Source organism: Camelina sativa, chromosome 17, assembly GCF_000633955.1.
Source record: "Camelina sativa cultivar DH55 chromosome 17, Cs, whole genome shotgun sequence".
In the NCBI taxonomy this organism is placed as follows: Eukaryota; Viridiplantae; Streptophyta; class Magnoliopsida; order Brassicales; family Brassicaceae; genus Camelina; species Camelina sativa.
This window is the reverse complement of record NC_025701.1, coordinates 13372883-13388024: the sequence shown is the minus strand read 5'-3', so window position 1 is coordinate 13388024 and position 15142 is coordinate 13372883. Positions and strand designations below refer to the sequence as shown.

General features: G+C 34.8%; 1 protein-coding gene across 1 annotated transcript; it reads right to left on the bottom strand.

Annotated features, from left to right (window-relative positions):
* LOC104757034 (uncharacterized membrane protein YuiD) lies at nucleotides 534-2154 on the bottom strand. Its single transcript, XM_010479724.2, has 5 exons — nucleotides 1870-2154; nucleotides 1614-1770; nucleotides 1488-1538; nucleotides 1291-1383; nucleotides 534-896 (listed from the first exon to the last, which is right to left on the bottom strand). The coding sequence occupies exons 1-5, from the start codon at nucleotides 1983-1985 to the stop codon at nucleotides 822-824; spliced, it is 492 nt and encodes a 163-aa protein (XP_010478026.1). The 5' UTR covers nucleotides 1986-2154; the 3' UTR covers nucleotides 534-821.

Genomic DNA, 15142 nt, shown 5'->3' with positions numbered 1-15142 from the left:
TTCACCCCACCTTGTAAGCTTGGGTTTGGTAAATACATTCTCAGGGGCACTTACAAGGCAGTTTGATTATATAATTCATCTGACTTCGGCCTAGACAAAGACGGCAGCGTACCACTTGTGAAGTTTTCGATTTTAGCACCAACACTCGGAGATACCTTGCCCCTTCTTCTCCTTATCGGATTCTCCCTTACCAGAGGCCAGTGTATTTAGATGGCTCACTTTATTGGATCACCGAATGTTTTTCTCCCAATGTATTGTCTTTCGATCTTCACACTGAAACTTTCAAAGTCATCTCTGAAGCTCCCTTTGACACTTGCATACCTTACCCCCTCAGCGTCGTCTTGTGCATCCTAGATAACCGCTTGTGCATTTCCGAGATAACATGGTGTACCCAAAAGATATGGTCCTTCTCTTCTTCTTCTTCGCGAAACGAAAGTTTATTCACTTTTTGATCAAATTAGTGAATTCTTTTCTTCATTTTCTTTGTACCTACCAATATGATATATGGACGCCAGTTTGTTACTATATCCATATCCACAAATTCCTTGTATACTTACTATATTTATTTCCAAATAACAAAATCACGATTCTTGTCTTTGTAATGGTGTTGTTCCAAGTTTTTTTTACATCAAGTATAGAATGGTAAGAGCATAGGTTTAAGTAATAATATATATAGTGAATCAATACTCTTTTAAAGTAAGAATCGATAGTGAATCAAACTCGGCTTTGATTGGAAGCCTGTTTCGTTCGGATTCTGTCCAGCAGCTTCAATAGGAAATGAAGCAGAAGAGTTGGTGTGTTGCTCTGCTTGGTGGTTAACGTTAGCTAGTAGCTATCCTGAAAAACAAGTATCCAGTGACTGCTGTGGCACTTCCAAGCATTCCACCAGCAACAACCTGAACACTCTCAGCAAATAGAAAACAGAATCTGATGAGAGAAGAAGAAATCGATTCATACAAAAACACAGTGATAAATGATGAAAAGAGCAGTTAATATATCATATCAATGGAAGGAAACACAAAAATAGGGTTTGTTCTAGAGTGCCATCAACTCACACAAGCCTCCAAAAGGCTCGAAGTCGGTTCCAATTACTCAAACCCCCTTCACTGATTCCTTCAATCCCCCCTATTCCTATTTATACTCATGCGTTCCCCTAACTATCTATCTAACTACATTCTGGCTAAACCGCATGCAACACCTATAAGAATCTCATCTCTTGCTTGTCCTATATTGAATTCTGTGAGGATGTTCAGCAAAGAGAGAATTTGCATGTGATCTGTGATTACATACCTGAGGAGGGGTATGACCAAGAAGCTCACGCAATGGTCTGCTTTCAGCCAGGGGATGTTCTGCAGGAAGTTCATATACAATCTGATTGAGAACCTGAAAAAATGAATTCAGACCGCAGATATCAGGAAGATACCACCATTTTTGCTCGAATGCATTCATAAATAAAACCAGACTTTGTTAAAAGAAGTAATCAAAACCTCAGCTTGGCGACCCGCATGTAATCTAACACCAGTAGCATCATACATCACCTACCACCAAAACACACTCACTCAATTGAATCCTTCATAACTCAATTGGTAAGCTACAAAAAGAAAGATACATACAACAGAAGCCAAGATCAAAGCAATGGCAAAATGTGAACCACCAAAGCCCTCTTGTAAGCCAATAGCAACAGCGAGAGAGGTGACAGTGGCTGAATGGGAAGAAGGCATTCCTCCGGAACCAATAAGCTGTTTGAGATCCCATCTCCGTTCTCTATACCTGCGCAGAATCAAGAGAGAGAGAGACACATTCAAAGTTCAATCAATCGATTTCATTACAAAAAGAGATGCATGGATTGGGGGATCTAATCTAACATACCAGGAGGTGAAGAGTTTGATGAATTGAGCGATGGTGAAAGCCGTAAGAGCGGAAATGAGAGGGTAATTGGTGAAAATTGAGAAATAATGAGTGGTCGTAGCCGTAGATTCCTCCATCGCCGATGATTGGATCTCTCGTTCAGGCTTCTTCAATCGACATAAAGGGTTCCGTTTTCAACAATGGGGTGGATTGGATTGGATTGGATTGGATTGGTTACTCCTCCTCAAAGGAACTCTCCAATGGCGTCTACGTCTACCGTTCAATCCTCTTTTGTCTTCCGTTGACCAATTCCTTTTTTTCCCCATTCTTTTTTTTATTAAACTTTAAAGAATAATGAAATTAAATTAATAAAATTTTGAATACTTGATTGTGTTCTTAGTATAGTTCATACATTGTTTTATTTTTAAGATTTTAATACATAATGTCTTTTATTTATAAGTGAAAACATTTAAAAAAAATTGAAAAAGTAATGATTTTCCAATCTGATAATATTAGTAAAAATTTTATGTTGATTTTATAAAATTTAATACATGTAATGAGCAAGTGAAAACATAAAACAGTTTGAAATAAATAATAATTTATAGGAATAAATGTTTAGTTATTTGGTGGGAATGTTTGGATATCTTTACATATTTTTATTTTATAAATTTTCACTCATTTGAAGTTAGTTTTGACATGAGATGAAATTAGTACTTATGAGATAAATTTAGTTTTCAATTCATTTATTGCATAAGAAGATAAGAAAAGAAAAAGGTGTTGGAATAAAATTGATTGCAGTAATTGTTTTTTTCCTTTTTTTTTTTGGGATTAACTAGTTTAGTAGACTAACAATTATAAAACAAGTGCTAGCATATTTCGTCAAAAACTGTTTTTCTGCATCTATTTTAAGGTTAGGTAATTCTTCCCTACTATTATTTTGAAACACAGATTATGGACTAAACCTTTGTTTTGTAAAAAATTACAAGAGTATGCCATTGGAGTTATAACCAAATAATATATCTTCATTAAGGGTAAAAACGAAATTTTGTTCATATCCTAAACGGATAAACACGCGGATCCCGGGTCGGATCTTTTAAAATGGTTTTTTTACGTCTAAATAATAAATAAAAGCAATACATTGTGTATTTTGCTAAGAAAATTCTAATAGCATATTGGTCCAATGAAGCTCTAATATTTCGGAAGGTGCCAAGTTCGATGCACCTTAGCTGCAATTTTTGCTGTTTCCAATAGTAATCCCACTACGATTTTTTTAAGAATTAGTGAGAAAATCTTATTTCCACAAATAAGCGGATTACACAGATCAAATATAGCACTTGCCATATATGCTTCCAAAACATGAATATTATAGTTTCCATGTATGCTTCCAAATATAATTTAAATTACTATATTCCCATAATATTACCTTTAAATTTGATCTTGATATCTGAGTTTCTTACAAAAATATAGGAATGTATATAATTTCAAAATCCCGAATATAACTGATTCCGTGATTAGTTGTTTTATCATTCATATTTAGCTATCTTCCTGAAATTTCAGGCATAACAGATTCAAGCATTTTTGAGTAAGCTGTTACTAATATTTCCCTACTTTCCCATTTTTAATTTCTATATTTTAACGTTTTAAAGTAAATAAGATTTTTCTTTTATTTGTTATTCAAATTAAATTCGTATCCTATTTTCATGATTGATTCGTATGAGTGATTTCATTCCATATACGTAAGATATTCTTTAACTAACAATATATATACGTTGACTATTTACTCAAATTATAATGGTATATATATTCGATTCCATATGCCTCTAAAATTTCGGGAAATCTGTTGTAGTATAGCTTTGCATCCAATCAATTCATTAATTACCTATCAAAATATATTTTCATAATCCCGCTTAACTTGGTAGTAGTTCCAAATTTGATAAACTGGATTAAATGCGTGTGCAAATTATTGAAAAAAATTAGAAAACCTACTCCTTATTTAAAAATTTATATATACTCTCCTATTCCTGACTCTTCCATCACCGGCTCACATTCGCAATTTACTTCCTACTCCACGTATATCATATTAGCAATTTACAGATGTTGATCTTATATGCGAATGTGAAAAAATGGTGAGTAAGATCAGTTTTTTTTTTTTTTTTTGTATGTTATGACATTCAACCATTAGCACATAATCATGATTTTACATTGTCCGGATTATCTTTAATAATATGTTATTGTGTGTCTGCAGGTAACTTGGTAAATGGTAAATGGTTGCTGTCGAGGTCCAACCATATTATAATATCCAACACCATGAGTTAGAAAGGTTCGGTTTCAATTATCGAAACATATATATACAAATGTTTTCATAGTTAGACAGAAACATAACTCTAATGATCTTATATGAATGCATGTGGTTTTAGTATTTTATTTGGCAAGTACAAACTAACTAAGCAACCCAACATTTTAACAAATATTGCAAACGAGGTGACAACAAAAAGCATAAACGTAGTTAAGTTTCATTTCCTATTTAAAACTATGTTGGTAGTTTTTTTTGTTTAGGTTATATCTTTCTTATTTTTTCTTTGTATTTCTCTTGAACATAAGCAGACAAAATTCATGAAAAAGCCTAATATACCGAGAGGTGATAAAGATGAAGACCACAACAACAAAAAACGTCAACAACGTCGACAAGGTTTTTGCTAATTATAATAATATATAAAAAAATTAAATTATTATGGTTTATATGATTTTTAAGGTATGCTGTCACTGTGGAAGCAGGGATGTGTGAGTCGAGGAGCCAAAAATTTAAGGTGAGTCGTGAGCGAAAATAACTATTTCAACCTTTGTCACACCAAATGTTCACCCGATAGTAATTGCGACGGATGCCTTTGATGTTACTTCTGCCAAAAATTTGGTCATTCCAATCATATATCAAATTTAGTCAACTATGTATTAAGCAAATTTATCAATAAATTTATCTTCTTCCTGCTTAGTGTGTCTGTGCATTTGTTCTATAAACACTAATAATATTTGTCCCCTATTATCAGTTGGGTATTAATAATATTTTTCTGTAGTAACAAATTAACTTATTAAATTTTAGTTCATGTATCTATCGTAAGCAAATAAATATATATATTCGCATAACAAATTAACAACCAAGTGAGTCAATAAACAAAAGTATGATTCTCTAACAGTTCATTTTCAGATCATCAATTTTTCAGATGTCAAAAAGAGTGACACCAAAAATTTTGTATTATAAATATTATACCAAATAAATATATCTATAAATATAATCCAGCAAATCCATGATTAATAAGTTTTACAACTTAAAATTAATAAATTTATTAAAACAAAATTTTTCTAAAATATATTTACAACCAAAAATTCTTACCCGTATATTACCATATTATATTACCGGATACAAAAAATTAAGATAACAAGGGATGGGACGGGATGGGACAAGACGAGAAGATACTGGACAAGACAAGACATGTTTCCAATTTTAAAATAGATACGTCTAGGTTATATACATGCATTAATCCAACTAAAATTAAATTGAGATATGATATTTGGATTTAACACTCCTAAGTAAACTATGAGAAATATTTTGATTAGTTTAAAAATTATACATGTATATCATTAAATATCACGTAATTATATGAAATAAAAAATAAGAAAAATTCAGTTGTAGATATGACAACAATAAGTTTTATCTCTATGATATTATTATTTTTAAAAACATTAATAGAAAACTGTTGTAGAACGGGTTAATTATTTTATCACTTTTATACGTTAAAACTGAACTTACAATTATTTAAACAAATAACTATATAAATCTTTTATTTTAATATATCAATGTTAAAATGATAATAAGATATGTCAATTAAAGTATAAAACCAAATTTATTAAAGAATTTTTATTAAGATTAAAATTATACTGTTCAACCATTTAAAAACAAACATTAAACTTTACAATTTATGTTACCTACTATGTAATTATTTAAAAGAAAAAATTTATTGGACATAAAATTTCTAACGGGATGGATCGAGACGGGATGAGATGAGACTGGACTGGACGAGATTTAACACCCCATTAAAAAATTACTTTAACATTTTCAACAAAAGCGGGCTTTGCTTGATTATTATGGATGGATTGTAAAAAATTAATATTTTCCACGTGATGAAGATGATGATCATGTTTATTTTTGGTATGAGTAGCGATATTCTACGTATACACTAAAATATTGACAAAACACCGTAAAAGAGTGGCCAAGTATTTTTTTTGGAAAATTCTAATATTATACAATTAAAATTTTACAACCTAAAAGGGTTTATTATTTGTCTGAATATATGTTTTACCAGTGTGTTTTTAAGTAATTTAATTTACTAATTAAGTGCATATACTTTAAAAAATAATAACTAAATTTTGAGAAAAGGTCCATTCTATTTATGGTATTAAGACGAGAAATAATATGTAAACTGAAACGGGTAATTCACATAATGAGAACCAATATATTGAACAATTTTTTTTAAAAAAGTGTCATAAATTTTAGATAAAAATAGGAAATTAAAAAATATAAGTATATAAATTCAAATGTTAAGTTTTCACTAATTTTGATATGGATGCGACATGTAACTAATTATTTTGGAACAGGCAATTTTAAAATTTTGGTATTTTTGAAAACAGATATATAGTTTTTGAAAATTATAATTTTTTTGATAATTTCAACTAACTAAATAAAAAAATATTCAAAGAAAAACTCTGGTATCCCATTTTTATTTTTTACCCAATCTCTTTTAGTAAACATTGTGTAGCGAGTAATAATTTAAAAAAGAACGAACATAAGACGAAAAATTATGATTGATACGGGACGAGACGGGACTAGACGAGACGGGATGAGATGAGACGAGAGGGGATGAGTTGGGATGTGAGGAGATGGGACATGAAAGGACGTATTTCCTATTCCAAAGTAAATACGTTTAGGTTTATTTTAAAAATAATCACATGAAAACAACACAACTTTGCTACAAAACCTGGATTAATATAATTCTTAGTCAACACTTGAATATTGTGTCCCGTGCTGTAGCACGGGTTACTACCTAGCCAAAAACTAATAATTAAATTAATTTAATTTAATTTACTACATATACTTAAAGAAATAATAATTAAATTTTGAGAAAATTTTCTGTATATTTATGGTATTAAGACAAGAAATAGTATATGTAAACTGAAACAGGTAATTCAAATAGTGAAAATCAATATATTGAACAATTTTTTTTAAAAAAGGGAAAGAAATTTTAGATAAAAGTACAAAATCAAAAAAATTCTGGTAGAAAAATTCAAGTGTCAAGCTTTCACTAATTTGGATAAGAATCTATTATGCGATAGTTAATTAACCACTTTGGAACGAGCACTTTGAAAATTTGGTATTTTTGAAAACAATTATATACTTTTTTAAAACTATAATTATTTGGATAGTTTCAACTAACTAACAAAAAAAATATTCAACGAGAAATTTGGTATCCCATCTAATTTTTACCCAATCTCTTTTAATAAACATTGTCTAATGGATAANAAAAAATACTGGTAGAAAAATTCAAGTGTCAAGCTTTCACTAATTTGGATAAGAATTTATTATGCGACAGTTAATTAACCACTTTGGAACGAGCACTTTGAAAATTTGGTATTTTTGAAAACAATTATATACTTTTTTAAAACTATAATTATTTGGATAGTTTCAACTAACTAACAAAAAAAATATTCAACGAGAAATTTGGTATCCCATCTAATTTTTACCCAATCTCTTTTAATAAACATTGTCTAATGGATAATTATTTAAAAGAGAACGAACGTAAGACAAAAAAAAATTGGATGGATATGGGACGAGACGAGACGATATGAGATGAGACGAGACGAGATGGGATGAGACGAGACGAGACGAGAGAAGATGGGTTGGAACATGTGGAGATGGGATGGGACGGGACGTGCATTCCCATTCTAAAGTAAATATAATTATTAGTCATTTTATGAATTTAAAATTTATTTGAAATATTTGTCCCGTGCTGTAGCACGGGTTACTACCTAGTTAACTATTAGTTTATAAGTTGTTTAATACTAAATTGATCAAACTCATATAAACACACAACACACTATTCTACTAGATTTGAAGATTTAAACATGTTAGCTTAGCATTGTTCTGAAGCAAGTCCTCCTAATAGGGCTCTAGCAGTCACGCTTCTAAGACATCAAATATGTATTTATAATGGTTATTAAGTCAATAGTGGATTTTTGTTTTGATTATTAACAATTAATAGAAATTAAATACATGAACACTGGATTGCATTCAGGTTGATGTTAGAGAAGGAGGCAACTGGCTGCCCCTGTTTTGGAGGACTTTCTGCGGATGATCATGGTCTTGGAAAAACTATTTCCACCATAGCTTTAATTGTTACTAATAGATGTAATGGAGGATGTCATGTCGTACATTCTCCACCTATAACATGTTTATCAACAAAAATAAAAACTCCGATAAAGAAGAATCAGATGAAAGGAAACCATTTAATCCTAAAAACAATGAGTGTAAGGAGAACAAAAGCTTAGTTTATTTTCATTGATTCTTTTATATGTTTATCAATGTTTTGTATGAGTTTTAACTAGTAAAATCAATCATTAGATTTAATGTTTGACAGCGAAAGTATAATCTTTTTACCTCTATTGAGTTGAAAAAATTGGACTTTAGTAAGGAGGAACGTGATTTATATACAAAATGATTTATTTGTAACTGCCTTTTGTTCTATTTTTGTTCTATTTTTTATATGATGTTGTTATTACGTGTTATGACCATTTGTGGTCCGCTCAATGAAGTGAAGTGATTTATATACAAAATGATTTATTTGTAACTGCCTTTTGTTCTATTTTTGTTCTATTTTTGATATGATGTTGTTATTACGTATTACTAGGCAATATCCCGTGCTTAAAGCAAGGGTCAACATTTAAAAAAAAAATATAATAGAATAATAAAAATTATTGTTTTCTTTTTTAAAAAAATTATTTTGTTTGAGATAATATTTGTTTTTAATTGTTCAGTAAATTTATATATGTTTTCTTGAATACTAATTATTTTAGAATATTAAAATATTTAATTTTTGACTTATATATATTACAGTTTTATATTGTTTGTTTGTTGTATTTGCATCATTATTTTTTGAAATATGAAGTAGTAATTTTAATATTACAATTATGAACAAATAAAACTTATTAATTTATCAGCTATATAAATTAAGTTTTACCAATCCGCCAATGTGAAAATTAAAACACACATTTTATTTTCATAGATTGAGTAATATATCTTTGTTTTTTTAAGTTCAAATCACAACATATGTAGAAAAATTATCTGCATTTTATTAATCATAAGTATTATAAAAAAATTCTAAACAATTTTTAAATAAAATAAAATAAAGATGATATGAGAATCATAATTTGAAATTTTAACAAAATATTCAAAATCTTGTTATTAAAAATAATTATATTGACTACTTGGATATAAAATCTTAGTTTTTGAAATTCTGATTTGTTTATATTTTTTAAAAAAATATTTTGTAATTTTCGTCCATAATTTATTAGAGAGAGAGAAAATATTTTTTTAAACTAACAATTATTTAAAATCATTGGCATGACAATGTAAAATTGAAAGCATTAATTTCGGTATATAACAAAATCTAGAGAAAAAAGTGGCGACGGCGATAACAATGGTGATCATCGGATTCTGATCTGATTAATGAAAGAGATTTTCCTGACCAGGGTTTCGATTGGTTTCGATTTTAACTATGATTTTTGTGGGTATCGAATCTGTGATTTGATTCTTTGCGGTTGTTTTTGGGATCTAAGGGATCATCGGATCTGTCTTAAGAGATGGTGTTTCCATCAATGGTTTCTTCAGGGGATGGAGTACGCTTTTCAGATCTATGCTTGGGATCCTCGTGATAAATGGTCAATGATTCGCGAGATACGATCGGGTTCGACAGGATGGGCGATTATGATGCCTCGGCTTCTTTACTTTCTGTGTATGATCTGGATCATTTCCTCGTCTTCTGCTGAGGTTAATGGCAACAAGATCTGCTTCAGAGAGGTAGATCTAATTTGTTTTAAATTAGGACAGAATGACTTGATACGGAGATCGACTATGACCCTTTTTTCGTCTCTGAAAGATCTTGTAGTGTGTACGGATATTCTTCAGATTTGGGTAAATCACGAGATAATCAGGGATCATTTATGGGTTGTTTTACTGGGTTTTCAATCTCGCTACCTGCAAGAGAAGGATGGTAAGATATGTTTGGGATTACAAGGATATGGGATTGGGATCTCCCGCATATTGACCTTTCTATTCTTATGGAAAGTAGATAGAGATGTATGATTTCTCTTCAATGGAGATAATGGATGTTTGTCTTGGGATAGAGATATGGTATTATTTGATCTTAGATTGAGAATAATTGATTTGAATGGGAGAGTGACAATGATCCAATTGTCCTATGGCTATGTTCTAATGGTAATGTCGGAAATCCTTAAAGACTCAGTGGATCACGAGGCTATCAATCACCATTTATTTCTTGGATTTTTGAGATCTTTGGTTCAATGGCGTGGGAGAGTAGAGATGTATTTAAAGGACTGGTCTCTAGTTCTCATTCTTCATCACAACACTTTCATTTCCATTCTCTCAGTATTCGAGTATTCTTTTTCTTGGTCTTGGTGGTGTGTTTGGGTGTGCTTCTTCAGTATGTCTCAGAGTGCTTTAATGGGGAAGAGTGGTGCGAGTAAGAGTGATGGTGATTTGGCTCCTAAGCGCAGAATTAGAATCAAAATCCCATATTTTGACAATTCTGCGTTGATTGCTGGATACTCAAAAACGGTCGTGGGGCGTTGTATGAACCCGAGAATGCAGGACATGAAGTCTCTTCTCATCATGCTTCCGAAGATATGGCATTTGGAGGGGAGAGTCGTGGGAGCAGACTTGGGACTTGGGAAGTTCTAGTTTGACTTTGATAATGAGGAAGATATCACGGAGGTATTTCAGATGGCTCCATTTCATTTTGATCGCTGGATGGTGGCAATGGTGCGTTGGAGTCCAACGGTTGATCCGGCCTATCCCTCGGATTTAACTTTTTGGGTCAGAGTTTTGAATGTTCCCTTCCAATTCTGGGCTGAACCTACGTTTCGCAGCATCGGTTCGGAGTTGGGTCGGGTGGAGATGGTTGATATTGATGGTGGAAGGGTGAAGCTTACGGTTAACGGGTTTAAGCCGTTATGCTTTGAGACGGTAATTGAGTTTTACAACGGGGAAGAAACCATAGTTAATCTCCGTTATGAGAGGCTTCATGGCTTCTGTAAGAAATGCTCAAGCCTATGCCACGATGTGGACCACTGCCCATTATGGGCGTCTAACCGGATTACTCCGGCACTACACGTCCCCATGGAAGAAGAGGAAGCTCGCCCTCTGCAGAGCTACAAAGGAGCTGTCACAAGTGACAGAAATAAGGGAAAAGGTAAGGAAGGGGAGACTAGAGGGGAGTCTAGAGGTTCGACTCATCATAAGGCTGGTCAGAAACCACCTAAAGGGAAGCAAGATTCAGGGTTGATGACTCGGTCTTCACGGGAAGGTGGGGAATCCTCTAAGGCTCGTTGGTTCACTAACTATGCACAGTTCAATGACCATCGTCACTTGGCTAGAGCTGTCGCAGCCGCTGCATCTGCCTCTGGTACGGTTCCGGTTGAAGAATTGGAGCAGGGACAAATTTCACCAGTTCCTGTTGATCAAGGGGTAACACAATCTGTGGTTATTGGCATCCCACCTTTGAAAAGGGTTCGTAGACCTCTCTTCCAAGACACAGGATCGGTCACACAGCCTAGCCTGGAAGAGGTGGTTACTCCAAGTATGGAGACGCCGGTTGTAGCTGCGGTTTCAACTGGTCTGACTGACGGCTTGACAGATACAGTTGCAGAACAAACTGCCTCTGTTGAAGTGAATCCTGGGAACGACACGGCGAGGGCTAATGTGCCAGACCAGGTAATGTTTCAGTAGGATTCGTTGGTGACAAAGGAGGATGCTGGGGAATCTACGGATCAGTTGATGGTGGAGGTAGAGGAAGCGGATGCTGATACGGAAGTTGTTGACCCAGATCAGCAGATTGATGAAGGTGAGGATGACTCTTTGGAGGAATCTATTATGGACTTTGCTTCGGCTAATGCAACTCTTGAGGAGAAGGCAGCGGAGCCAGGTGAGGGTTCTACGGCCATAAGTGCGATTGGTGGGATAGAAACCGCTGTGATTCCACTGGCAGACAAGGTCCGTAAGGGGAAGCCTCCATTGGCTCTCAAGGGAGCAGCTTCTAAGAAGCTGAATGTCTATCTCCGCACAACCCCAAGGAAACGCCCTGCCCATAAGGACTCATCAGGGGATGGAGCTAACCCGAGGAACCAGGAACAGGAGAAGGGTCCAACTGGTGGGACGAAACCACCTAAGCTAGCACTAGACAAATGAAGATCTTAAGCTGGAATTGTCAAGGGATGGTGAATAAAGCAAGTATTGGGTATCTCAGGGATTTATGGGGGAAGCATAGGCCTGATTTTTTGTTTTTATCTGAAACTAAACAGCCTTTTTCTATTATGGAGTCCTTTGTTGGTCATTTTGGTTATTCAAATTTAAAAACGGTTGATCCTATCGGTTGTAGTGGCGGTTTAGCCTTATTTTATAATAATAATTATGATGTTTCTATTTTATTTGAATCTAATCGGTTAATTGATGTTGAGCTTACTTACAAAGGACAAATTATTTATTTTTCCTTTATTTATGGTGATCCGGTTCCAATGAACCGAGATCAAGTTTGGGAACGGTTAACACAGATAGGTTTATCTAGAGATTGCTCTTGGTTTCTTATTGGCGACTTTAATAAAATCAAAGGTAATCATGAAAAACGTGGAGGGAAGCTCCGTCATGCATCTTCCTTTGTGGGGACAGCCTGTCTTGGCGAGGCTGGCGAGACAAGAAGCCCATTCGATGTCGCCTTGATCGAGCCTTAGCCAATGAAAAGTTTCATGATATGTTCAGTGACTCTTTCACGGAATACTTACCAATGATAGCTTCAGACCATAAACCGGTACTTCCCTCCCTTGAGGACAAAATCCGGCAAGGGAGAAGTAATTTTTGGTTCGACCGTCGATGGCTTGATAAAGAGGGTCTATTTGGTGCTATATCAGAAGGTTGTGATTCGGAGGTAGCAGGACCATCAGCAACTTTAGCGGATAAGATAATCCAATGTCGGCGAGCCATCTCTAAGTGGCGGAAAGCACAGGCTCCGTATGGGCGGGAAACGATTGAGGAATTAAAGACTAATCTAGCGTCCGCCCAGGCGGATGATGCTGTCACGATTGAGGTTATTTTGGAATTGACTTGGAAGCTGCGTGAGGCTTATCGGGATGAAGAGATTTATTGGTATCAGAAAAGCCGAAGTCGTTGGATGCGGTTTGGCGATCAAAATACTAGTTACTTTCATGCCCAGACAAAACAAAGAAGGGCTAAGAACCGTATTGTTGGGATTCACGATGAAGCTGGACAATGTGTGACGGAAGATTCTAAGGTACAGGGGATAGCTGCCTCTTATTTTCAAGAAATATTTACTACCACGGATCCTACAGGTTTTGAGGAAGCTTTGGGTGAAGTGAATGTAGCTATTTCTGACGAAACTAATGAGGTACTAACGCGTCCTATCACCAAGAAGGAAATCAAGGAGGCTTTATTTATGATGCATCCTGACAAAGCTCCCGGACCGGATGGTATGACGGCCCTTTTTTACAAGCAGGCATGGAATACGGTTAGGGCTGATCTGAAGCTTATGGTAGACTCTTTCTTTCAGGGGGGTGTTTTTGATAAACGGCTAAATAAGACAAATATTTGTCTTATTCCTAAGGTCGATAAACCGACCCGGATGACTGAGTGGAGACCGATTAGTTTATGCAACGTCGGTTATAAGATTATTTCTAAGATCCTATGTCAGCGGTTGCGCACTTTTTTGCCAGCGTTGCTTTCGGAGACACAATCGGCTTTTGTCGAAGGACGACTCATTACAGATAATATTTTGATTGCACAAGAGATGTTTCATGGCCTCCGTACGAATCCTTCTTGTAAAGGAAAGTTTATGGCCATTAAAACAGATATGAGCAAGGCTTATGATCGGGTGGAGTGGCCTTTCGTGGAGCACCTACTACGAAAATTTGGTTTCTGCGAAAAATGGATATCTTGGATCATGTGTTATGTGACCTCTGTTCAGTATAGTGTATTATTAAATGGTCAACCTCATGGATCTATAATTCCCTCTCGAGGGCTTCGTCAGGGGGATCCCCTGTCGCCATATATTTTTATACTTTGTACTGAGGTACTTATTGCAAACCTCCAAAAGGTGGAACGGTCTAAACTCTTAACGGGTATTAAGGTGTCGACGGCTTGTCCCGCAATCTCGCACTTGTTATTCGCAGATGACAGTCTATTTTTCTGTCATGCTACGAAAGAACAATGTGAGGTTGTTCTAGGGATACTAAGGCAGTATGAAAGGGTCTCTGGACAGCGGATTAACTTCTAGAAATCCTCAATCCAATTTGGGCATACTGTGGATGTGGATTTGCATGAGGAATTAAAAGGTGTACTGGGAATCACTAACCTAGGTGGGATGAGTTCCTATTTGGGCATCCCTGAAAGTCTTGGTGGCTCAAAAACAAAAATATTTTCTTTTGTTCAGGATAGAATGCAAAAACGGACAGGTGGATGGCCTGCTAGGTTACTGTCTAGAGGAGGAAAGGAGGTCATGATCAAATCGGTAGCAACCGCAGTTCCTACCTTTGTTATGTCTTACTTTCGCCTCCCGAAAACAGTTACACGGAAACTTACTAGTGCTATCTCCAATTTTTGGTGGAGTTCTTCTGGAGAATCACGAGGATTACATTGGGTTGCCTGGGATAAACTATGTGTTGATAAGCTAGAGGGAGGTTTAGGATTTCGGTGTTTGGATGATTTTAACACGGCACTGCTGGCTAAGCAACTTTGGAGGTTGATCTTGGTTCCAGACTCTTTATTTGCAAGGGTCTTTAAAGGTCGATACTATAGGCACTCCGATCCCCTGGACCCTAGTAAATCTTACTCCCCGTCTTATGGATGGCGGAGCATGGTATCTGCTCGCTCTCTGGTAAACAAAGGACTCATTAAACGGGTAGGATCCGGCGATTCCATCTTAGTATGGTCAGATCCCTGGAT

What these genes read in the sequence shown, in the direction of transcription:
- LOC104757034 (XM_010479724.2), bottom strand. Translation starts at nt 1,985, where the DNA reads ATGGAGGAATCTACGGCTACGACCACTCATTATTTCTCAATTTTCACC. An exon ending in ATCAAACTCTTCACCTCCTG is followed by an intron (nt 1,771 to 1,869) that starts GTATGTTAGATT and finishes GATTCTGCGCAG; the next exon opens with GTATAGAGAACGGAGATGGG. An exon ending in TTGGTCATACCCCTCCTCAG is followed by an intron (nt 897 to 1,290) that starts GTATGTAATCAC and finishes GAGAGTGTTCAG; the next exon opens with GTTGTTGCTGGTGGAATGCT.